This window comes from Bos indicus x Bos taurus, chromosome 24, assembly GCF_003369695.1.
Source record: "Bos indicus x Bos taurus breed Angus x Brahman F1 hybrid chromosome 24, Bos_hybrid_MaternalHap_v2.0, whole genome shotgun sequence".
Classification (NCBI taxonomy): domain Eukaryota; kingdom Metazoa; phylum Chordata; class Mammalia; order Artiodactyla; family Bovidae; genus Bos; species Bos indicus x Bos taurus.
This window is the reverse complement of record NC_040099.1, coordinates 43,178,786-43,203,030: the sequence shown is the minus strand read 5'-3', so window position 1 is coordinate 43,203,030 and position 24,245 is coordinate 43,178,786. Positions and strand designations below refer to the sequence as shown.

The following is a 24,245-nucleotide window of genomic DNA, read 5'->3' as shown; positions in this document are numbered from 1 at the left end:
CTTCCTGTTGGCTAAGTAGAAAAAAGGAAACTTCCCTCTCCCAGATACAGTACTTGTTTAAAACTATGAGGAAGATATCCCTGTTGCCAAATAGCCAAATGTAATTTTTTTAAAGTAATTTAAAAAACGAGATAATTTTAGAAGAAAAGTTGTACAGATAGTGCAGAGGGTTCCTGTGTGCCTCTACCCTGTTCCCTCCTTGTTAACATCTTATATTTCTGGGTACGTTTGTCAAAACTAACCATCAGCATTACTGTTAACTAAACTCCAGACTTCATTTGGATTTCGCTAGTTTTCCATTTGTGTCATTTTTCTGTTCCACAGTCCCACCCAGGACAGCAGAGTGCATTTAGTCATTATGGCTCACTAGTCTCTTCTGCTCTGTGGCAGTTTCTTAGACTTTCCTTGTTTCTCATGACCTTCACAGTCTTGAGGAGGGTTGGCTGGGGGTTTTACAGAATGTCCTTCTGTTTAGGTTTGCCTGATGTTTTCTTGACTGGACTGACGTTTTGCACTTGTGCAGAGAGTTACTAGGAAGGGGCAGGGCTCCCCTTGTCACATTGGACTTGGGCATGTGGTGTCCAGACAACACCTCTAGCAATGTGAACCTTGTTTGCCAGGCTTCTCCACTAAAATTTTTACTGTTTTTGCCTCTTCTATCCTTAAACCTTTGAGCTGCATTCACTGGGGCCTCCTTCTGAAGTGGTGAATATTTACTTAGTATTTTTTGAAATTCTTTTGTAAGGAAGATTTGACTCTTCTCCCTGTTTGCTTATTTATTCTATCATTTATTAAGTCTGGAATCTTGTATATTTTATACTTTGTTACCTGTTACCAGGTTATTTCTTTGGTTGCTCCAGTTGTTCCAACTGTGGCCATTGGAGGTGCCTTTGTGTTGGCTCCTGTGTCCCTCTATGCCCCTCCCTCTTGTGTTAAGCACTTACTTTCTGCACTACACAGTGTTTCAGGGCTTATCCTATATATTTTCTGCCCCAGCCCTGGAATCAGATGTATCTCCAAGGAGCTCAGGGGTGGTGTCCCTGTTGCTACTGAGGTTGTTTTATTTTTAATAGAGAAGAAGAATAAAGTGGTAGAAGGCTTCATTACTTTCATTGTTCAGATTTCGTTAGATTTGAAAAGCATGTCTGTCTGGTACCTCGCCTTTACTGGCTTGCACCACTGTCTGCCTGTATATTCATTCCTCTGTTCAGCGGTTGTTTACTAAATACCACAGAGCCAAGTTGAATAGGAAGGTTCAGAGAGCAGTCTGCCCAAGCTGTTTATCATAAGCCAGCGATACCTGGGAGCTGAAGCCAGAGGAGCCTGTATTGGGGTACAAACTTGGATGGACTGGAGCTGATGGGAGGTCAGTGAAATGTGGCCTGGGGTCAAGTCTGGATTAACTGAGATACTTGGATGCTCAAGAACTGGTTTGGGATAAATCTTGGGGACATCCTTCTTGCATCTCTGGGCTAGAGGTGTCCCCGAAGCAGCAGCAGAACCATGCAGAATGGTGACTGGTAGCACAGCTACCAGATGCGAGGTAGTTCCCTGTTTTGTGAACATTGTCTTCATTACAGCTCTGAAGTGCAACATGCAGATAAAATGTACTCATCCTGATGTCTTAAACCAAACAAAAGAGATGAAAACTAAGTATCATTGGGCAAAATGGTTTTTGGTGTTGTCTACATACTTTACACCATTACATGGGATCTTGATTACTTAGAGACTAGAAAAATACTGATAAATATAAATAGTAGTGCAAGTTTATTAGGAAAGGTAGTAATGTTTTCCCTACTTCTAACTTCTATTAAATTATTTTTGAGTGGCAGTATAATAAGGTCAGGACTAGACAAGATTTTTTTTTTTCTTGCATGGCTTTTGAGTTTATTCAACTTATCTGGTCCAGACTTTGCTGTTCTCAGGGCAATATCTAACTGGGATTCTATTGATTTTAAATAGACATACTATTTTGCTGCTTGCACTGTCCTCATTATACAAAGAAAATACATCAAGAAAATGTTATACCAGATTTTTATGCAATTTGAGCAGGTTTCACCTAGGTGCTCAAGAGTTCAAAGCCGTTTTTGGTTTTAGTGATGATAGGCTGGTAATCAGAATCTCTTAAAGACTCTTTGGTATGTGTTGTGTCTATTTGAAAATAATTAAATTATTTACTACTCCTCTCCTGTCTAAAAATCTAAGCACATCTAGTAGACTTGCTGGGTTGTTGCATTTGTCTCTTGGGTTTTGGTAGCTATGCCCAAGCAGTTTTACAAAGTGCTGGTTTGTGTTTACCTTTCTTACTAGCAGTGTATCTGTTGCTCTGCATCCACCCTAATACTTGGAAATGTGGTTAACAAATGAGAAGTGTAGCTATTTGGGTTGTACATATCTTTTAAATCTTCTAATGGTTTGAATTTTCATTTATCTGATGGCTAGTCAGGTTGAGTGCTTTTTTATGTTTATTTTTCATAAGGATGAAAAGGACTTTTATGAAGTTCCTGTTCAGGTCTTTTGACCGTTTTTCTATTATTATTATTATTATTTTTAATATTTGGTCTCACCCACCTCTCTGCATGTGAAACTTAGTTCCCCAATCAGAAATTGAGCTTGTGCTCACTGCTCCTTTGGAAGGCAGAGTCTTAACCATTGGACTGCCAGGGAAGTCCCAGTTTTTTTTCATATATATATAAAAGTTAAGGTTGTAACTAACTTACTGGGATTAATTACATTCACAGTGTTTTACAACCATCACCACCATCTGTTTCCAAAATTTTTCATCACCCAAACTGAAACTGTAACCGTTAAACAATAATTGTCCATTCTCCTTTTTAAGCCCCTGGTAACTGCTAATCTACTTATGTTATGTTTTTTGTGTCTTGTTCTTTTCATATGTTCTGATTTTTGTGTACTCTGGATTCGAGCCATTTGCCAGCTATGTGTAACTTCTCCAGCTCTGTGACTTTCCGTCTCACCTTGTTAGTGTTGTGTTTTGATGAATAGAAGTTTTTCACTGTTTCTGACATCACTCTCCTAGAAGTTTTGGTATATCATCACATTTTTATTATTTAGTTCAAGTATTTTTCAAATTTTCATTGTAATTTCTACTTTGATCCATGGATTATTCTGTCAATTTTTATTTCTATTGAGACTGTATTTTTAGGTGCATTAAAATTTAGAGTTGTGATAACTTCTTGGTAGATTGATCTGTTAGTCTGTGTGTTTATAGTTAACGTGTGTACAGTTACATTGGCTTTCTTTGACTAAAATATACTCAGTATGTTCCTTTTCCATTATTTCACTATCACTTTTTAATGTTCTTACATTTAAGGTGTGTCTTTTACAAGGAGGATATAGTTTGGATTTGTTTTTTATCTAATGTAATCATACGTAATATAAGTTGGATTGTGTATTTTATTTACATTTAATATACTGATTTTTAAAATCAGTAATTTTCTTTCTTTATTTGGCCTCACCATTCAGCCTGTGGGATTGTAGTTCTCTGAAGTAAAAGCAATCTATAGATTCAGTGCAATCCCTATCAAGCTATCAACGGTATTTTTCAGAGAACTAGAACAAATAATTTCACACTTTATAATACAAAAAACCTCAAATAGCCAAAGCAATCTTGAGAAAGAAGAATGGAACTGGAGGAATCAACCTGGCCTGACTTCAGGCTATACTATAAAGCAACAGCCATCAAGACAGTATGGTACTGGCACAAACATAGAAACATAGATCAATGGAACAAAATAGAAAGCCCAGAGATAAACCCACGCACCTATGGACACCTTTTCTTTGACAAAGGAGGCAAGAATATACAATGGAGAAAAGACAATCTGTTTAATAAGTGGTGCTGGGAAAACTGGTCAACCACTTGTAAAAGAATGAAACTACAACACTTTCTAACACCATACACAAAAATAAATTCAAAATGGATTAAAGATCTAAATGTAAGACCAGAAACTATAAAACTCCTAGAGGAAAACATAGGCAAAACACTCTGTGACGTAAATCATAGCAGGATCCTCTGTGACCCACCACCCAGAGTAATGGAAATGAAAGCAAAAATAAACAAATGGGACCTAGTTAAACTTCAAAGCTTTAGCACAACGAAGGAAACTATAAGCAAGGTGAAAAGCCTTCAGAATGGGAGAAAATAAGAGCTAACAAAGCAACTGACAAAGAATTAATCTCAAAAATATGCAAGCAACTCCTGCAGCTCAATTCCAGAAAAATAAGCGACCCAATCAAAAAATGGGCCAAAGAACTAAACAGACATTTCTCCAAAGAAGACATACAGATGGCTAACAAACACATGAAAAGATGCTTAACATTATCAGAGAAATGCAAATCAAAACCACAAGGAGGTACCATCTCACGCTGGTCAGAATGGCTGCTATCAAAAAGTCTAACAATAAATGCTGGAGAGGGTGTGGAGGAAAAGGAACCCTCTTACACTGTTGGTGGGAATTCAAACTAGTGCAGCCACTATGGAGAACAGTGTGGAGATTCCTTAAAAAACTGGAAATAAAACTGCCATATGACCCAGTAGTCCCACTGCTGGGCGTATTCTCCGAGGAAACCAGAATTGAAAAAGACACATGTACCCCAGTGTTCATCGCAGTACTGTTTACAATAGTCAGGACATGGAAGCAACCTAGATGTCCATCAGCAGACGAATGGATAAGAAAGTTGTGGTACATATGCACAATGGAATATTACTCAGCTATTTAAAAGAATGCATTTGAATCAATTCTAATGAGGTGGATGAAACTGGAGCCTATTATACAGAGCGAAGTAAGTCAGAAAAACACCAATACAGTATACTAATGCATGTATATGGAATTTAGAAAGATGGTAGCGATGACCCTATATGCGAGACAGCAACAGAGACACAGATGTAAAGAACAGACTTTTGGACTCTGTGGGAGAAGGCGAGGGTGGGATGATTTGAGAGAATAGCAATGAAACATGTATATTATCATATATGAAATAGATGGCCAGTCCAGGTTTGATGCATGAGACAGGTAGCTCAGGGCTGGTGCACTGGGATGACCCTGAGGGATGGGATGGGGAGGGAGGGTCAGGATGGGGAACACATGTACACCCATGGCTGATTCATGTCAATGTATGGCAAAAACCACCACAATATTGTAAAGTAATTAGCCTCCAATTAAAATAAATTAAAAATAAAGGGAGTGAAAGTCGCTCAGTCGTGTCCAACTCTTTGCTGCCCTATGGACTATATATATAGTCCATGAAATTCTCCAGGCCAGAATACTGGAGTGGGTAGCTAGCCTTTCTCTTCTCCAGGGGATCTTCCCAATCTAGGGATCGAACCCAGGTTTCCCACATTGTGGGCAGATTCTTGACCAGCTGAGCCACAAGTGAAGCCCAAGAATACTGGAGTGGGTAGCCTATCCCTTTGCCCCCGGATCTTCCTGACCCTGGAATTGAACCCGGGGCTCCTGCATTGCAGGCGGATTCTTTACCAATTGAGCTATCAAACCCAGGCCCCTTGCAGTGGCATTAGTGTAAATATAATAAGGATTTGACTAGTGTCAAGTATATGGAAAGGCTGTATCCCTAATAATAATAAGATTTAGTGGTCCATATTTAGCTTCTGAAAACTGACTCTTAGATGTTTTTATATTACTTGTGCTAGAGCACTTTTTAAAGAAATTGAGTCAGTTTTTTCCCCTTGTATTTCGCATTTTCTCTGCTGACTAATCTAATTGGAAGTCAAATTCCTATCTAGTATATTCCCTTAGTAGTTTATATTTCTGAGAGATATAGATATATATGGAAATATATGATGAGTAGTGGTAGAATGCCAGTGACAGCCCCCATAGGTTGTCTGGTCCTGGCTTTGCCATATCTTCCTGGATTTTAGTGAAATAGCATGTTAGAGGAATCCCCATTCATGTCTTCATGTATTCGTTTCACCAGTACTTGGGTGTCTTCTAAGTGTATTGGACTAAATGTTGAAGATACAGAGGGAAAGGAAGTGCATTCATACCTTCAAGAATGTCACAGGAGCATAAATTAACACTTACAGTCTAATGATTCCAAATAATAGAGACATACAGAAAGCTGTGTGAGTCCAGGGAGAGAGGGACTGACTCTGCTGGTGTGACATCAGGCAGGTTTCACAGGGGAGCTCTGTTGATGGGGTCTGATCCGAGCAGTGGGATCCTAGGAGAAGAGCATGCTCAGCAGAAGCAGCAGTCAGCACAGAGGCTTAGAAACGTGGGAGAACTGTCAGAGAGCAATAGTACACGAGTTGTGGTATGGCATGTGTGTGACACCCACGTCCCCATACCAAAAGCAGGCGCTGCGTAATCATTCATCACATTTTTGCTGCTAAATATAAGTATCTTTAGTTCTCAGCAGGGTGCCTCAGGCAGTCACTGCCAATTGTTTGGAGTTGGCATATGAGACTGAACCTGTCTGTCCTCTCTGCAGTGGGCGTCCACTGTGCCTGGAGTGTCGGATGTATGTGGGAAGGGTGGACGAGGAGATCAACTGGAAAGGTATGCGGGAGGGCTCAGGTGATGAAGGCCTTTTTGTGCCTCACGACTGAGTTTGTATTTATAGTCTGTATAGGTGTTGGATAGTTACAGAACCATTTTAAGCAGGAAAATGATGTAAGCAGACTCCTCTGTTTGGGAAGATAAACTTTGTAGAAGATGGATTGAACTGAGTAAGCTGAGGGCAAAGACACCACTGGCCATTTCATACTATCATAGGTCTTAGCAGCCTCTAAGTTACCAAACCAGTTAGGAGTATTATGGCTCTTCAGACCAGAGGTAATGAAATAGGGAGAAAGAGTCTGAGGGTGATTTAAGAAATAGAATGGCACATGGCTATTTAGCTTTTGACGTGGCAGTGGGAAGAAGGAAGGAATCTTGGGAGGCTCTCGGGCTTACCGCCTGGGTGCTTACGGGGTAGGAAGATGGTGACTTAACTCTTGCTGGAAACTAAGTTGGCCCAGAAAAAATATTTTTCTTATGGAGTCATGTTGATTCCTATCAAGTTCCTTAGCTCTTCCGAAAGGTTGCAAATCAACTGTTTAATGTCACATGGTATTGTGGTAAGAACATAAAAAGTTGCCTGTAGAAGATGTGTTTTGATTCTTGGTCTAGAGACTGTCACTTAGTTCTAACCTCAGGCAATCCGTATTACCCCTCTGACTCTATTTCTTTGTCTGTAAAGGGGAAATAATATATGACCAGCCCTTCTTACAAAATTGTTAGGAGAATCAAATGAGGAAATTTATGTGAGGGTATTTTGTCAACATACATATTGCACATATATTTTAACTGAGTCATTTCTTCCTTTTATAAAAAGATGAATGTTTCAAGATACTTTGATTCCAGATTGATAAAGAACTACTAAAACAGTCTTAAGTAAATATGTATATTTGGAGTCCGTAAAGTGATTCTTGAGTTTGAAAAAAATCTGGTGTTTTTCATATTGTAATTAGATCTTAGTTGCCTTAGGTCTTGCACTAGGGTTTTAGTATAGATTGTAAGGGTCTGAGAAGAGTTTAGCAGAATGTCAGAGAAAGTTAATTAGTGTTTGACCACCATGTATACTAGCTTTAAATTGAAAAATCATATAATATTCTTGAACTTAGCTTTTTTCACTTTATCACTTTCTAACTTGATAGTCACTTATTCACACTTTAATTTAGCCAGTTTAAATTCTTGGGAGAGTATTGGGGAGCTTATTTACGTTAATAGTAAAAAAGAATGTAAGTACAACTTTTTGCCCTGAACTGTTGGAACCAATTTCATTTGGGAACTGTAAGACAAGAAATAGTTTCGATGAAACACTTGGTTCATTCTGTTGTCTAATGTGTTTAAAATTAAGTTGTATTGGTGGGAAATGATGAAAATCTGTTTAAAAATTCTCTAATGATAGTTGCTCCCTAACTCTGACCTCCTTTCACGATTAAGAATCCTTTTGATTCTATTTGCATTTGAAGAACTTAGTATGTTATTCATAAAATACTCATAAAAGTGTATATATAGAGTAAAATTTAAATAGTGAGATTTTGCCTAGGTAGTTTTCATAGTGTAAATCAGATATACTCAGTCCCGATAGAGGATATGTGACTCACTGGGGCACATGATCTGGATGGCAGTTTAGGGTGCTGTGTCTAAAGGACGTGCCTCTTGGCTAGGAGGGTCTCGGCCTTGAGCAGAGGCCACTGTGGGGAGGAGACTCTTAGGAGAATATGTTGATAGGAAGTACGAGAACATTTGGGATTAACACTTGCCAGTTGACTTTGTTTTATGATTTGCTGTCAATTTTGATTCCCCTCCAAGTTCTCCTTGTTCTTGAAGAAAGTGGTATAGTGCTGTGAGGTCTCATGAAATTTAGACAGTTACTGTCTGGATTAATGTCACAAGGGGAATTTTTGTAACCCAAATCCACACTGTACATAAAAAGAACCACAACTCTGGTCATCTCATCCCAGCACAGGAGTGTCAGAAGTGTGGCCTCCGCAGGGCCCGTCCCTTCCGTGCCAGTGGAAATATCGTTGAGTGGTCCTGGGTTCCTACTTGCAGTCCCCCTCAGAACTCCTGTGGAGGCAGCATGCTGAACAGCCGCTACCCTTCAGCTAGAATCTGCACAGAAGGGAAACCTCTGTGCTATGCAGACTTTGAGTGTTGCCAAATTACGTGAGGTAGACAAAGATAATTTTTGACTTTTGTTGAAAATATGCTGAAACTGAAGTAATTATTTTCAGTGGAAAATACTTGTCATTTAATGATACTTGTTCCATGAGATAATATAAAGTTTAGTTAATTAAGGTTGCTAAATAGAAAGAAAAAAAAAACACTGTTGATAGTTAGCAAAGCGTATTATCAGACCTTTCATTTCAGAACAGGCTGTTATATTTGGTTCTTCTGGTGCCACAGAATAGGTTGGGAGGGTTTGGTGGTGGAGCGGGGACAGACATTGGAGTGTTAGCTCTGTGAGGCTGTCAGCTGGTCTTACTCACTGGTGAGCCCACAGAGCCAGCAGTATCATTGTAGACTCTAAGGTGTATAAATCAGACTGATGAACATTCCCTATAGGGTAAGTGTAGGGGTCCTGGGCTGGAGAGGAGGAGGAGTGAGTGAGGAGGGGAGGGAAAGAGGTCGAGATAAATGTGTATTTGAACTTAGGACGATGAGATTTAAGATGTGTAGACTGGGAAAATTAAGTTTTTTACTATCCAATGTAAATGTATGCTATTTACTCTTTTTGTTAAAACATTTTCATAAATGGTTCTCCTTTAAAATAACTTTATGTTTTAACCACCCAAGTTAACAGAAATACATAACTATACGTGCTGTCTGGTATTATGTCTCAGTGATGAGAAAATATTAATGTTTGTACGGCAAAATGTTATTCAGTCTGGTTATTCTTTAGTTGATCTTCTATTGGGAGAATTGCTAAATTAGTTATAGTGTTGTGTCTGTATATTATAGAAAAGCTACTGTTATATGTTAAATAAGAATTTAAACCATTTCTGCCTTAATTGAAATGATCACTGTACCTTTAAACTGGAAATGTATTTAGGGAAGACACCAAGAGTCTTTTAAAGACTTTTCTTATAAGTGTTTTAAATGGTAGCTTTTAAATGCCTTTAAAGTAAAGAAAGCAAGAAAAAGTATTTTTGTTTTAATTCTTTATATATGTGTAATATGTTTTATATTTTATTACAATTAAATGTATTCTTTCCATCTTTTTCTTGATTATTCTCTTATGAAACTTTTTAAACTTAAATCTCTGAGCAGGAACTTTTAGAATATTTGGTCACACTAGAACCTTTTTGTGGCACAGATTTTCACAGACATAATGAAGCTGTAGTCAGAATAACTCAGATTTGTCAGTGATTTAAAAAAAACACCCCAAATCCTCTGAAAAGTAACTTTTTGTATTTTTATTACAGGTAAAGTGGAATATTCACATTGTACAGAAACTGAGGTAAGAGAAATGTTAAAATATTTCTTAGTAATAACCCAGCTTTACACTTCTGTTTATACTATCTTGAGTACTGAAATATCTCACTGTGGGTTTTGGTTTTCTGATAAGGATGTGTTGAGAACAGGTATATATTTATTATATTTAGGAAGAGTAAAATGTAAATAAAAATCAGTTAATCATGTCCATATATTTAAAATATCAAGGTATGTTATAAAGATAAGCTTTATCATAATTTAAAAATTTTCCTGTGTTGTTTGTGAAATGGAGTTAAGATTCAGACCCCTTAACAAGAAATAGGGTAAGTTTTTAAAATAATCTGATCTAGTGTGTCATATAAATCATTAAAATGTGTTGGACTCCTGTGGAGTTGCTTTGGAGTGGGAAGAAATAGGGACTTAGGAAGTCATTCAGTAACATTACTGATGAATTAAATGTTTTGTCTTTGTATAAAAGTATGTTTATTATTTTTAAAATAATTTAAAATTCAGTTTGTGAAATTTAAGGGATTTCCATGTGGCTCCATATGTCCCTTGCAGAAATTTCAGTGGTAATGCTGAAGTATGAGGGCAGCATCAATGATTTATGTATATGTGGAGGTATTTTCTGTCTGGAGCTGTTACGTCATTACATGTGGAGTTTTAGGTCTTATGTTAATACCTAAATAAGAATTTAAGATGTTATTTTTCTAATTTTATAATGCATCTACAGGTTAATGTAAGTTTTATTAAATTTTGATTATTTTAAGTAAGATGCAAGCTTCCCAAGGGATTATATTGTATAACAAGCAAAAATACTTAATTTTTTGCATTCAGAAGTTATTCAACTTGTTTTATATTTTCTATTAAACTTTAGAAGTAGACATAATTTCTTCCAGGTTAGCAGAAAAAATATGCAAGAACTTAGTATTTTTGTTTTCTGACAGCTTTTTTAAAAAAAATTATTTTTATTTTATTTTTGGCCGTGCTGAGTCTTCAGTGCTGTGTGCTAGGGCTTTCTCTAGGTCCGGTGAGCAGGGGCTACTCTCTGGTTGTAGTCACGGGCATTTCATTGTGGTGACTTCTATGATTGTGGAGCACAGGATCTCAGGCTTAGTAGCTGTGGTGCTTGGACTTAGTTGCCCTGCAGCATGTGGAATCTTCCTGGACAAGGAATCTAATTTATGTCCTCTGCATTGGCAGGTGGATTCTTAACCACTGGACCACCAGGGAAGCCTTATTGTGACAACTTTTGATGTATTGTTCAATGTGATATAAAGGAGTGGGATACGATTTGAGTCAAAAAATAAAAGTTCTGTCTGTGGTTTCTGATTTGCATCTTTCTAGCTATGTAATTTTGAGCAACTAATTCTTTTTCTCTCATAATTTTGGCTTTCTTTATTAAATGTTAAAGATAATTTCTATTAATCTCATGGGTTGTGAAATTTCAAAGAGATTATATGGGTAAAAATGTTGTGTAAACTCTGAAGACACTTTTATTGATATCAAATTGATACAAATTAATCAACATTGATCTGCATTTAGGTAATGAAATGTGCTGACTTTACATACAAAGCATAGTCATAAGTCTCATTATATTTTGTTGCCATAAAATTAACATGGTTGTAACATTTTGTTTCACACTTGTTTGTGTAGGCATGTCACTCTGTCATTTCCTACATGATAGCTGTATCCTTTGATCCATAACTTATCATCAAAAGAATTGAAATCTAAACAGAACTCTTTTTCATAACTTTTTTTTTTTTTTTTTGGTCTAACTATTTGAAGAGGGAAAATCATGAGAAAATGAGAAGTTTGGTCTGATAGTTTACAAAGTGAGTTTGGAGTATCTTTTACAGTTACAGTGGTTTTTACCTCTAGGGAAGATATTGGGGTTTGGATGGCGATTTATCTTTATTACTTAAATTTTTTTGAAGTGACAAAGTCTCTTTGTATTACTTTGGTAATTAAAATAATAAAAAGGAGGGGCAGTAGGAGGAGTGGGAACTTTAAAAAAAACTTACTCTAGTGAAGAAATGGCAACCCACTCCAGTGTTGTTGCCTGGAGAATCCCAGGGACGGGAGAGCCTGGTGGGCTGCCATCTATGGGGTCGCACAGAGTCGGACACAACTGAAGTGACTTAGCAGCAGCAGCAGTGAAGAAGGAGGTAGTTTAAGTAGGAAGTTTTGTTTTTTAGGTTGAGAAAGATTGTACATTTGGTGCTGGTAATGGTAGTTTTCCCTGATGGCTCAGATGGTAAAGAGTCTGCGTTCAATGTGGGAGATCCAAGTTCGATCCCCTGGGTCAGGAAGATCCCCTGGAGAAAAGAATGGCAACCCACTGCAATATTCTTGCCTGGAAAATCCCATGGACTGAGGAGTTTGGCAGGCCCCAGTCCATGGGGTCGCAAAGAGTTGGACACGACTGAGCAACTAACACACACAGTAATAGTAAGGGCTTCCTTTGTGCCTCAGTGGTAAAGATCCCCTGAAGGAGGAAATGGCAGCCCATTCTAGTATTCTTGCTGGGATAATCCTATGGACAGAGGAGCCATGGTGGTCGCAAAGAGTCAGACATGACTGAGTGACTGAGCATGCATGCACGCATGCAGTGGTAGTAAAGGGGAAGAGAGAGTGAGAAAGAAGTTGGGGGAGAGAGAAGGGGAAAGAAAGAGGGGGTGGGAAGAGAGGTGGAGAGGGAGAGATCCAAGGGAGAGTGGATGCCTGCCAATACCAGAAGTGGTTGCAGCTAGAGGTGGCCAGGCTACAGCGGTAGTTCTCCAAGGACAGTGGGGTTCTCCAAGGCTCTGGGGGGTTCTGACACCCTTTTGTGGTCAGATTATCTTCAGAGTATTACTGAGACATTATTTGTCCTTTTACTCTTATTCTGTCATGAGTGTGCAATGGTGTTTTCAGAGGCTTCATGGCTGCACGACCTTGACTGTCCTATTGGAGTGGCTGCAGAAGAGCAGGTGTAGCTGGATTTTATTAAGCATAACCTTTTACCACCCCTTTCACTATTTTATTGACTTTCTTTTTTTTGCCACCCTGAGTGGCATGTGGGATCTTAGTTCCCCTGCTGCTGCTGCTGCAAAGTCGCTTCAGTTGTGTCCGACTCTGTGCAACCCCATGGACTGCAGCCCACCAGGCTCCCCCGTCTCTGGGATTCTCCAGGCAAGAACACTGGAGTGGGTTGCCATTTCTTTCTACAATGTATGAAAGTGAAACGTGAAACTGAAGTCGCTCAGTCGTGCCCGACTCCTAGTGACCCCATGGACTGCAGCCTACCAGGCTCCTCTGTCCGTGGGATTTTCCAGGCAAGAGTACTGGAGTGGGGACCAAATCTGAGTCTCCTGCATTGAAAGCTCAGAGTCTTAACCACTGAACCACTCGGGAAGTCTATTTTTTTGGAAAATTTTTAGCGTTTCTTTCTATAAAAATGTTACATGTATTAACATATTTAATAGCATTATTTTTCTTTAATCATTTTATTAAAAAATTTTATTGGAGTGTAGTTTTACAATGTTGTATTAATTTCTGCTCTACAGCAATATTATTTTTGAACAATTTAATTTGAACAATTCAATAAAAAACTCTCAGTTTTAATTTCTGATACAGTAAATGTTTGATTATAGCTCATAGACACAAAAGCTCCTTGGACTCCCTGGTAATTTTTGAAAGTAAAAGGGCCCCAAAACTAACCAGTTAAGAGTTGGGGTGGGTCTGGAGAGCAGAGGGACTTCTTCCTGAGAAATGGAGTTGAGGGTTGGGAGAGGTCAAACCAGAGCCCTAAGCTGGGTTGGTGGAAAGCGAGGAAAGCCATGGCATGTGGATGAAGCCAAAATTTTTTACTTTAATAAGCAATTTAACTTTTTCTTACACTGTTGTTTCTATTTTTTTGAATATATAATTTATATACAGTAGAATTTAAACTTTTTAGTTAAAATTCTTTAAGTTTTGACAAATACCATCACTACAGTCAAGTCTTATCATCCCCTAGGGTCCCCCCACTCCTCTTTGTTGTCTTCCCCCCATCCCCAGCCCCCCAATAACCACTAATCTGTATTCCGTCACTTTGGTTTTGGGGAGGACCTGTAATGTACACAGTGTGTTACCTACCTTGGCCTCCTCTCTGGGAGTGGTCATTTATAAACTGTCACATGACTGACCTGTAGTTGGAATTTTCTTGTCAAGGGAAGTGGTTCCAATTCACAGTTTAGGAAAACTTTCACTCCTAGTTTACAAGTTTTTCCTTCTGCCATTACTTAAATACTCTTGCGGGTGATACTCTTATATTTGAAGAAAAGGCTAAGCACTTAAAAATACTCAAACATAAAAAAGATTGGAATTTCAAAGTATCTTAATTGAGACTTTTTCCTTGTTTTTAGCTTTCTAAATTTCATTCCATTCTGTCTTCTATTAACTACAGTTAATTATGTAGCACTCAGAGGCCCTTTCCCTTTAGCAGGCAAGAAGGTTGAATGAGTAACCAGAACAATCCTGTTCTGTTCTCCTTGATGGATTTGCTGTATTTTATGTGAAATTGGTTAAAGTGTTATATGAAGTTAGATAACTTTTGTTGATCCTTTAATCTTGATAGAGCTAGTTCGTAAAAATCATAGCATAGCAGAAAGTGTAAGCTTTACTGAGGGGAAGTATGGAAAAGATTTATATTCCTATCTTAGAAATAAAGTTCATATTTATGAAGTTCAAATAAAGTACCATATATAAGTACTTACTATCTTTCATTCCCACATCTTTAAAAAACACTTTAGCCTCCTCTGTGCTGAGTACTGTTAGATACCTTAATTTAATCCTCACAACCAGGTTATGAAGTGCGTTCTATTACTAATGAAAGCTGAGGTATGGCGAGGTTGAGGGACTTGCCCTGGGCTGTACAGCCAACGTGTTGCACAACCACCTCTCTTAGCTCTTTTCTGTTTGTCTGAATCCAATCCTTGGTTGTCTGCATCTGCAGAACGCTGACAATTTTGTGCCCATAAAATTGTCCTTGTCCTTTATGTTTCTCACCTGTGACTCATTTGGTCTTGGCCTTATGCAGTGAGGGAATACAGTCGTGTTGGATGGAAACCAGACAAAGAAGGAACAGACTCTGTCTATGAACCCCCAGCCCCACTGTTAAGTGAACACAGTCTGTACTGGAGCAATCTGTGAATTAGTCTGATTCTGAATTACTCAGAACGACTCAAGAATTTTGCTGCATATTTGAACCTCCTGGGAAATCGCACCTGGAATTAGTCTGCTTTGTGGGGAAACCCAGAGCTTTTGGAAATGAACCAAGGAACACATCAGAGGTAGTATTTGGACTTATTCCATTCTCGTTATATACAGATTTTGACAGAAACTGGACTATGTGAAAATTTTTCATGTTCCCTGCTGCTGCTGCTGCTGCTGCTGCTAAGTCGCTTTAGTCGTGTCCGACTCTGTGCGACCCCGTAGACGGCAGCCTACCAGGCTCCCCCGTCCCTGGGATTCTCCAGGCAAGAACACTGGAGTGGGTTGCCATTTCCTTCTCCAATGCACGAAAGTGAAAAGTGAAAGTGAAGGCGCTCAGTCGTGTCTGACTTTGTGCAACCCCGTAGACGGCAGCCTACCAGGCTCCCCCGTCCATGGGATTTTCCAGGCAAGAACACTGGAGTGGGGTGCCATTGCCTTCATGTTCCCTGAACAGCCTAAAATAAACTGCCAAAGGTAGTATGTGGGTGCTGACTGCTTTAACAGAGTACAATACAAAATAAAACAAAAAAACCCATTTTTGTTTAAAAAAAAATTTTTTTGGCTGTGAGACTTGTGGGATCTTAGTTCTCTGACCAGGGATTGAACCCAGGTCCTCAAGTAGTGCAAGCGCAGAGTCCTAACCATTGGACTGCCAGGGAATTTCCCCATTTTGTCTTTAGCTGAATTAGCCCCTGTACTTTGATTTTACATCTGGCTCATGTAGACTCACAGTGATAATTTGATGAGTAGTCCTTTTTTAAATTGACATTTGATAGCCCTGAATTAATTTCAAAAGTAACTGAAAAATTAGCATGAAAGAAGTATGTAATATTTTTACAGAAATATTTGCGTAAACTGTAGCTGCATAGTGAGCCTGTTTTATATGGTTGTAAAATTAGTATTTGATACCAAACTAAGTAGATCTAAGAATATCTAGCGGAAATATAAAGGAATTACTATCAACCTACCCTTTTATTGGAAGGCTTTGTCTGATCTAAAATCTTGATATAAGTGTTTATAAATAGGATTGTGTGGCAAGAAGTTAAAATGATATGTGTTCTTTAAAAGGGTTGGGAGGGTAAATGTTATTTAATTGTTGGTGACAACAGCATTTTCTCCTTGGTCAGCAAGCTGAAAGGAACACAAAGTACACACATTCTGCTTCCTCTTTTTGGATTAAAGACCTCAAACATGCCTGATTTTATATGGCTGTTTGATTGACATTAACTTATATGGCCTGGAAATTGGTTTGTGTGTCCTTAGGGTAAATTGTGTCTACCCATGAATTGTTACTTCTGAGTGTCAGTACTAACAGAGGTTGGTAGTGAGATATTGATGATGTGATAAATAGTTAAATCTCCAGTTAGATTTTGTGTATCTTCATATGCAAACTGGAGCCATTGTGGCAACTCCTCTGACTCTCTCCCCTGTCTCCTCTGTCCTTTCTCTCTCTTCTCCGTCTGTCTCAGATAATATTTGTTACCAAAATGGCCTTTCTCTGGTAGTCATAGATGTCTTAAATCCTGGCAACATTGTTTGACCATAGGACACAAAATTTATAACAAGTAGTGTTCCTTTGTACAGTTTTTACTGTGTTTGAAGACCAGTGACAGTTGTACTCTGTCTTGCAAAGGATTTCAGAGTAACCAAATTATCTGAGATTAAACATTTTATTCCTGAAGGAACAGAAAATTTACCTTTCAAGTAATTTAAGCACTTCTAAGTACTTGGATAATAGAGTAGAAAGTTTTCTTAATAATTTGCCTTATCCAGGGACCAGGTCAATCTGCTTTAATGAATAGCTTGAATTTTAAATGTTTTTAAGATGAAACAATTTTTTTTTTATTTTGATAGGATCAAAGTGGGAATGGGCTCGACTTTTATTTTCTTTTCAAAGTACCTTTATTCATTTGTAGAAATTGCTTATTGTATTTTATATCACAGATACAGAGAATGTAAAAGTAACTTCATACTCTACTGTCTAGTTATAATGACTGTTTAGAATATTCTTCTAGACATCTCTTCCTATATGTACATGGTAGAGGTGATTTACCATTGAGCATCCTTTATGTGCTGCTCTTAGGAGTACGTGCATCTTTACATAAATGACAAACTTGGCTTTAAGGAGTCAGCCAGGCTGATGGAAAGGGTTTAGACATGAAGTGGAACTTTCCAGGCAAAAGGACATCATTGTGAAGTGTCAGAGAGCAAGCTGTTTTTGAAACTAACAGAACAGCAGGATGCCAGCATGGTGTGTGTGAGGGGAAGGTGTAGGAATTGGAAGGGAACAAGTGATGCCAGTTCTCTTTTTTAATGTTAGATCAATGATTTTTTTTTTTTTAATTTGAGTCTGCTGGCTCTTAGTTGCCAAGTGTGGGGTCTTCATTGCAACATGTGGAATCTTTAGTTGCAGCATTTGGGCTCTTAGTTTTGGCATGTGGGATCTACTTCCCTGACCAGGGATCAAACCCTGGTCCTCTGCATTGGGAGCATGGAGTCTTAACCACTGGACCACCAGGGAAGTCTGGTGCAAGGGCTTATATGCTGTATTAAAGATTGTATGTAGGTCTAGTTTCTCCTCAAGGGAAGAAACATTTCTTTCTGAAATTTTCTTCTGTTTCACAGGGTCATTCTTCATTTGCTGTTTGCATGTAGTTTGGCAGGGAAATGTGAATACGTATATACATTTCATCAGTTAATACATCATTTTAATTGAACTATTTTTGTAATCATATCAGTAGAGTTGCACGAATAGGTTTGGGAACAGACCCAACTGATGTGTGGTAAAAGTTCAGCTCCCCTACCAAGTAACCTGAATGCACTGATGACTCATGTCTAGTAGTTGTCATGGAGATCAGTCAGTCTGGTTGCTAGAGGACTGGGAACTGTGAGATAGGTCAGTCAGCTAGATAAAGGCTGCTTAAGAGAGCTTCTGCTGTTTCGAGTGGTGTCTTTTAACATCTTCCCTCAATTTGGTAGAGGTTTTACTATATTTGGAAGATATTTAAAAGATACTTAAAAGAAAAATTTGGTATCAGTAAATATGGGTATTAGTGTTGTGATAATTACCTAATGTCTTTTGATGATTAGTGTTTGTTAATTTTTTGTTAGAAGTTTACTAAAATGTAATTCACAAACTTTACAAGTCAACAGACCATTTTAAAGTGTGTGACTCATTGGTCTTTGGTATTTTCACAGAATTATGCAACCATCACCACAATCACTTTTAGAACATTTTTGTCAGCTCTGAAGGAAATCGGGTGCCATTAGGTATCTTACCCATCTTCCACCCTATCAGCCTCCAGCAATTCAGTTCAATTCAGTCATTCAGTCATGTCTGACTCTTTGCGACCCCATGGACTGTAGCACACCAGGCCTCCCTGTCCATCACCAACTCCCAGAGTTTACTCAAACTCATGTCCATTGAACTGGTGATGCCATCCAACCATTTCACCCTCTGTCATCTCCTTCTCCTCCCGCTTCAGTCTTCCCCAGCGTAAGGGTCTTTTCAAATGAGTCAGTTCTTAGCATCAGGTGGGCAAAGTATTGGAGTTTCAGGTTCAACATCAGTCCTTCCAATGAGTATTCAGGACTGATTTCCTTTAGGATGGACTGGTTGGATCTCCTTGCAGTCCAAGGGACTCTCAAGAGTCTTCTCCAACGCCACAGTTCAAACGCATCAATTCTTCAGTGCTCAGCTTTCTTTATAGTCCAGCTCTCACGTCCATACATGACTACTAGAAAAACCAACCATAGCCTTGACTAGACGGACCTTTTATGGCAAAGTAATGTCTCTGCTTTTTAATATGGTGTCTAGGTTGGTCGTAACTTTTCTTTCAAGAAGTAAGCATCTTTTAATTTCATGGCTGTGGTAACCATCTGCAGTGATTTTGGAGCCCAAGATAATAAAGTCTCTCACTGTTTCCACATCTATTTTCCATGAAGTAATGGGACCAGATGGTGATCTTAGTTTTCTGAATGTTGAGTCTTAAGCCAACTTTTTCACTCTCCTCTTTCACTTTCATCAAAAGGCTCTTTAGTTCTTCTTCGCTTTCTGCCAAAAGGGTGGTGTCATCTGCGTATCTGGGGTTATTGATATTTCTCCTGGCAATCTTGATTCCAGCTTGTGCTTTATCCAGCCCAGTGTTTCTCATGATGTACTCTGCATATAAGTTAAATAAGCAATATACAGCCCTGACATATTCCTTTTCCTATTTGGAACCAGTCTGTTGTTCCATGTCCAATTCTAACTGTTGCTTCCTGACCTGCTTACAGATTTCTCAGGAGGCAGGTCAGGTGGTCTGGTATTCCCATCTCTTTCAGAATTTTCCACAGTTTGTGGTGATCCACCCAGTCAAAGGCTTTGGCATAGTCAATAAAGCAGAAATAGATGTTTTTCTGGAACTCTCTTGCTTTTTCGATAATCCAGCGGCAATTTGATCTCTGGTTCCTCTGCCTTTTCTAAAACCAGCTTGAACATCTGGAAGTTCATGATTCACGTATTGTTGAAGCCTGGCTTGGAGAATTTTGTGTATAACTTTGCTAGTGTGTGAGATGAGTGCCATTGTGATAGGTTGAACATTCTTTGGCATTGCCTTTCTTAGGAATTGGAATGAAAACTGACTTTTCCCAGTCCTGTGGCCACTGCTGAGTTTTCCAAATTTGCTGGCATATTGAGTGCAGTACTTTCACAGCATCATCTTTTAGGACTTGAAAATAGCTCATCTGGAATTCCATCACTTCCACTAGCTTTGTTTGAAGTGATGCTTCCTAAGGCCCACTTGACTTCATATTCCAGGATGTCCAGCTCTAGGTGAGTGACATACCATCGTGATTATCTGGGTCATGAAGATATTTTTTGTATAGTTCTTCTGTATTCTTGCCACCTCTTAATATCTTCTGCTTCTGTTAAGTCCATACTGTTTCTGTCCTTTATTGTGTTCATCTTTGCATGAAATGTTCCCTTGGTATCTCTAATTTTTCTGAAGAGATCTCTAGTCTTTCCCATTCTATTGTTTTATTCTGTTTCTTTGGGTTGATCACTGAGGAAGAATTTCTTATTTCTCCTTGCTCTTCTTTGGAACTCTGCATTCAAATGGGTATATCTTTCCTTTTCTCATTTGCTTTTCGCGTCTCTTCTTTTCACAGCTATTTGTAAGGCCTCCTCAGACAGCCATTTTGCTTTTTTGCATTTCTTTTTCTTGGGGATGGTCTTGATCCCTGTCTCCTATATAGTGTCACGAACCTCTGTCCATAGTTCAGCAGGCACTCTATCATATCTAATCTCTTGAATCTATTTCTCACTTCCACTGTATAATTGTAAGGGATTTGATTTAGGTCATACGTGAATGGTTTAGTGGTTTTCCCTCCTCCTTCAATTTAAGTCTGAATTTGGCAATTATTTTCTTCATCTGTAGATTTGCTTATTCTGGACATTCCATGTAAGTGAATCATATAATATGCAGTTTTGTGTTACTGATTGTGATTATCATTTAACATAATGTTTTCAGGCTTCATCCGTGTTATGGCGTGTATCAGTACTTCATTCAAATGAATGGATATACCGTATATTTTTAATCTAATCATTAGTTGGTAGATGTTTACATTATTTCCATGTTTGAATAATGCTCTTACAAACATTTCTGTACAAGATTTTGTGTGGACATAAGTTTTTATTTCTCTTGGGTATATATGCAAGAGCAGAGTTGTTGGGTCAACTGTTAACTCTGTTTTAACTTTTGAAAAACTGCCAAACCATTTATGAGAGTAGCTCCAGTATTTGACAGTCCCGCCAGTAGTCCTTGCTTAACACCTGTTGTCATCTTACTTTTTTATTCTGGCCATCTTGGTGGGTATGAAATGGCATGTGGTGATATGAATTTGCATTTCCCTGATGACTGATCAAGTTGAGCATGTTTTCATGTGCTTATTAGATGTTTGTATATCTTTGTAGAAATGTCCATTTGGATCCTTTGCCCATTTTTAATTGGGTTGTTTTTTTTACTATTGAGTTGTAACAGTTCTTTATGTATTCTAGCTACAAGTCCCTTGTCAGATATATGATTTGCAGATATTTTCCCCCATTCTGTGGGCTTTCTTTAAATTTTTTGATGGTATCTTTTCAAACACATAAGTGTATTTTTGTTTCAATGATGGATTTACTTTTTTTTTTCAAGTTCTCATTTTCTTTTCTTTTTTTTTTTAGCTCAGACACATAAGTTTTTAATTTTGATGAAGTCCTGTGCTGTGCTTAGTCAACTCAGTCATGTCCTACTGTTTGCGAACCTGTGGACTGTAGCTCTCCAGTCTCCTCTGTCCATGGGGATAGTCCAGGCAAGAATACTGGAGTCGATTGCCATGCCCTCCTCCAGGGGATCTTCCCAACCCAGGGATTGAACCCAGTCTACTGCATTGCAGGCGGATTCTTGACCATCTGAGCCACCTTCTGTTTTTTCTTTCTTGTTTTGGTGGCATATCAAAATCCATTGGCAGGGACTTCCCTGGTGGTCCAGCGGTGAAGACTCTGTACTTTTACTTTTGGAGGTGTGGGTTGGATCTTTGGTTGGGGAACTAAGAGCATGCCACATGGTGCTGCCAAAAAATAAATAAAAATTAATTTTTGGATATGGTATTAAGTAAGGATCCAATATCATTCTTTTGCATGTGGGTATCTAGTTGTTCCAGCACTGTGTCTTTTTTTTTTTTTTTAATAAAACTTTTACATGGGAGTATAGTCTGTTAGCAGTGTTGTGATAGTTTCCGGTGGACAGTGAAGGGACTCAGGCACACATATAAACATGTATCCATTCTCCCCCAAACTCCCCTCCCATCCAGGCTGCCACATCACATTGAGCCGAGTTCCCTGTGCTATGCAGTAGGTTCTGTTGGTTATCCATTTTAAATACAGCAGTGTGCACATGCCCATCCCAAACTCCTTAACTGCCCCTTGCCCACATCCTTCTCCCCAGTCCCCACAAGTAAGTTCATTCTCTTAAGTTTCAGTGCTATATCTCGAAGATACTTGAAGAGACTATTTTTCTTTATCCCTTGTCAAAAATCAGTTGATCTGATTCTATTATAAATGGAATCATTTTCTTAATTTCACTTTTGGATTGTTCACTGCAAGTATTTAGAAGTACAATTGATTTTTGTGTGATGATCATGTACCTTGCAGTCTTGCTGAACTCATTTATTAGTTTTATAGTATCTCAGTAGATCCCTTAGAATTTCCTATGTACAGGATCATGCCATCTATGAAAAGAGATAGCTTTACCTTCTTTATTTCCAGTTTGGATGTCTTTGATTTCATTTTCTTGCTGTTTCTTTTTAAAAATTGTTTTTATGTGACTCACAGGCCAAGGGTAGAGTGAATCCCCAAATTCTTTAGATAATTTCCTCCAGGTCTGTTTTGTGAGAGAATATTTAGATATTTGAATACTGAATCAGGGACTTTATAGATAATCTTTATATAATTTATATTTCAAGTAGAAATATACATTTTTTTGTGTGTTGGGACAAACTTTAGTTTGGTCGTCTTGTTCTGTTGCTCTGTCATGTCCGACTCTTTTCAACTCTATGGACTGCAGCATGCCAGGCTTCCCTGTCCTTTGCTATCTCCCAGAGCTTGCTTAAACTCATGTCCATTGAGTCGATAATGCCATCCAACCATCTTGTCCTCTGTCATCCCTTCTCCTCCTGCCTTCAGTTTTTCCCAGCATCAGGATCTTTTCTCATTAGTTCGGTCTAGTATAATTGAAATTTGAGCTGTTGTTTTGTTTCCCCTTAGGATCATTTTCTATTTAGAGTATCAAATTTATTGCAAGAGTATTTTCTAGAATATAAGATTGGTGCCTGACTTTGTTTGCTGGACTCCCATGGTTTTATTCATAAAGATTTTATATGACATAACTGCTTATTTTCTTGAGAAACAAAGTTCATGAGGCAGTTTTATTGATGTGAAGATTGTGGCCTTCACATCTGTGGATAACTAATAAGCACCTTGCCTTGTGGTTTGGATTATTATCTGAGGGAAGCTTTCATGAGTAAATAGAAATGGATCTTAGAAAAATGAAGAGTTGTGAAAGGGAGGAGGAATTAAAGGTAAACAAGTCAGAACTTTCCTTAATTCAGCCATCGCTGGTTGAGCTCTTGCTACGTATGGACTCTGCTGGGCATCAGGACACAGTTCTGTCCTTGAGAAATCTTGTTGCAAGAGAATTACCTTTATAAAATGAGTAAAAAGAATTGTTGCTTTATTAGGAATCTTAACAAAAGGCTGCACAGTGAAGACTTTATGTAGCTGAATAGGAGACAGAGCCTGAACTTGTTCAATCAACCACTGTCTTTCCTAGTTTTACTTTTTCCTTCACGTAGGTTTTGAATTCAGACACTTGGTCAGTCCTGAGGCTCTCCCTTGCTTGCTACTTACGCAGCGTAGCAGATAAGCACAGTGTAGCAGTGGAAGGTATTTAAGAAGAGTCTCTGAAAGAATCTTATAGCGAATACAGTTTATAGGTTATAACAACATTTAATAAAATAATCAAAATTTCCTTTTTAAAATTCTTTAACTCCCTCATCCCTCTAGCTACTCTGGAACCTTCCACTTACCCCACCCCACCCCTCCTCCTTCCCTGAAGGCACACTTGTCCTTCACCTTCTCTTTCCTCTGCATTTGTTCTTTCATTTCAACTGATATCTAGATTCTCCATTCCAAAGGAGTGTCCAAACAAGAGTGCTGACATCTTGTTTCCTTTTCCCTTTCCTTCTTCCTTCACATTGGTCCTGGATCTTTCTTTCTGTTGTCTCAATTCTGCTCCTCAAAAAAGTTAGAAACTGTTACCTAACAAGAGCTCCTGTGCCTTCGGTGCAGAAAGCCAAACTCTTGACAGTGGGTGTTTACAGCAAAGGATTTATTTGCTGGTGCCAAGCAAGGAGAGCAGGCAGCTCATACTCCAGAGACCCACACTCCCCAATGGCTTTCAGGGTTTTTAAAGACGACATGAGGGGAGAGGGTTGAAGGCTGCACAAGCAGCTGGCGGACCT

General features: G+C 38.6%; 1 protein-coding gene across 4 annotated transcripts in view; it reads left to right on the top strand.

Moving 5' to 3' along the window:
• SPIRE1 (spire type actin nucleation factor 1) overlaps positions 1 to 24,245 on the top strand; it is a 169,268-nt gene that overhangs the window by 5,758 nt on the left and 139,265 nt on the right. For all 4 annotated transcript variants that reach the window (XM_027525599.1, XM_027525600.1, XM_027525601.1 and 1 more), the window contains exon 2: positions 9,956 to 9,990. In XM_027525599.1, the coding sequence (XP_027381400.1) occupies positions 9,956 to 9,990 (35 nt within the window). The remainder of the gene's footprint in view (positions 1 to 9,955; positions 9,991 to 24,245) is intronic.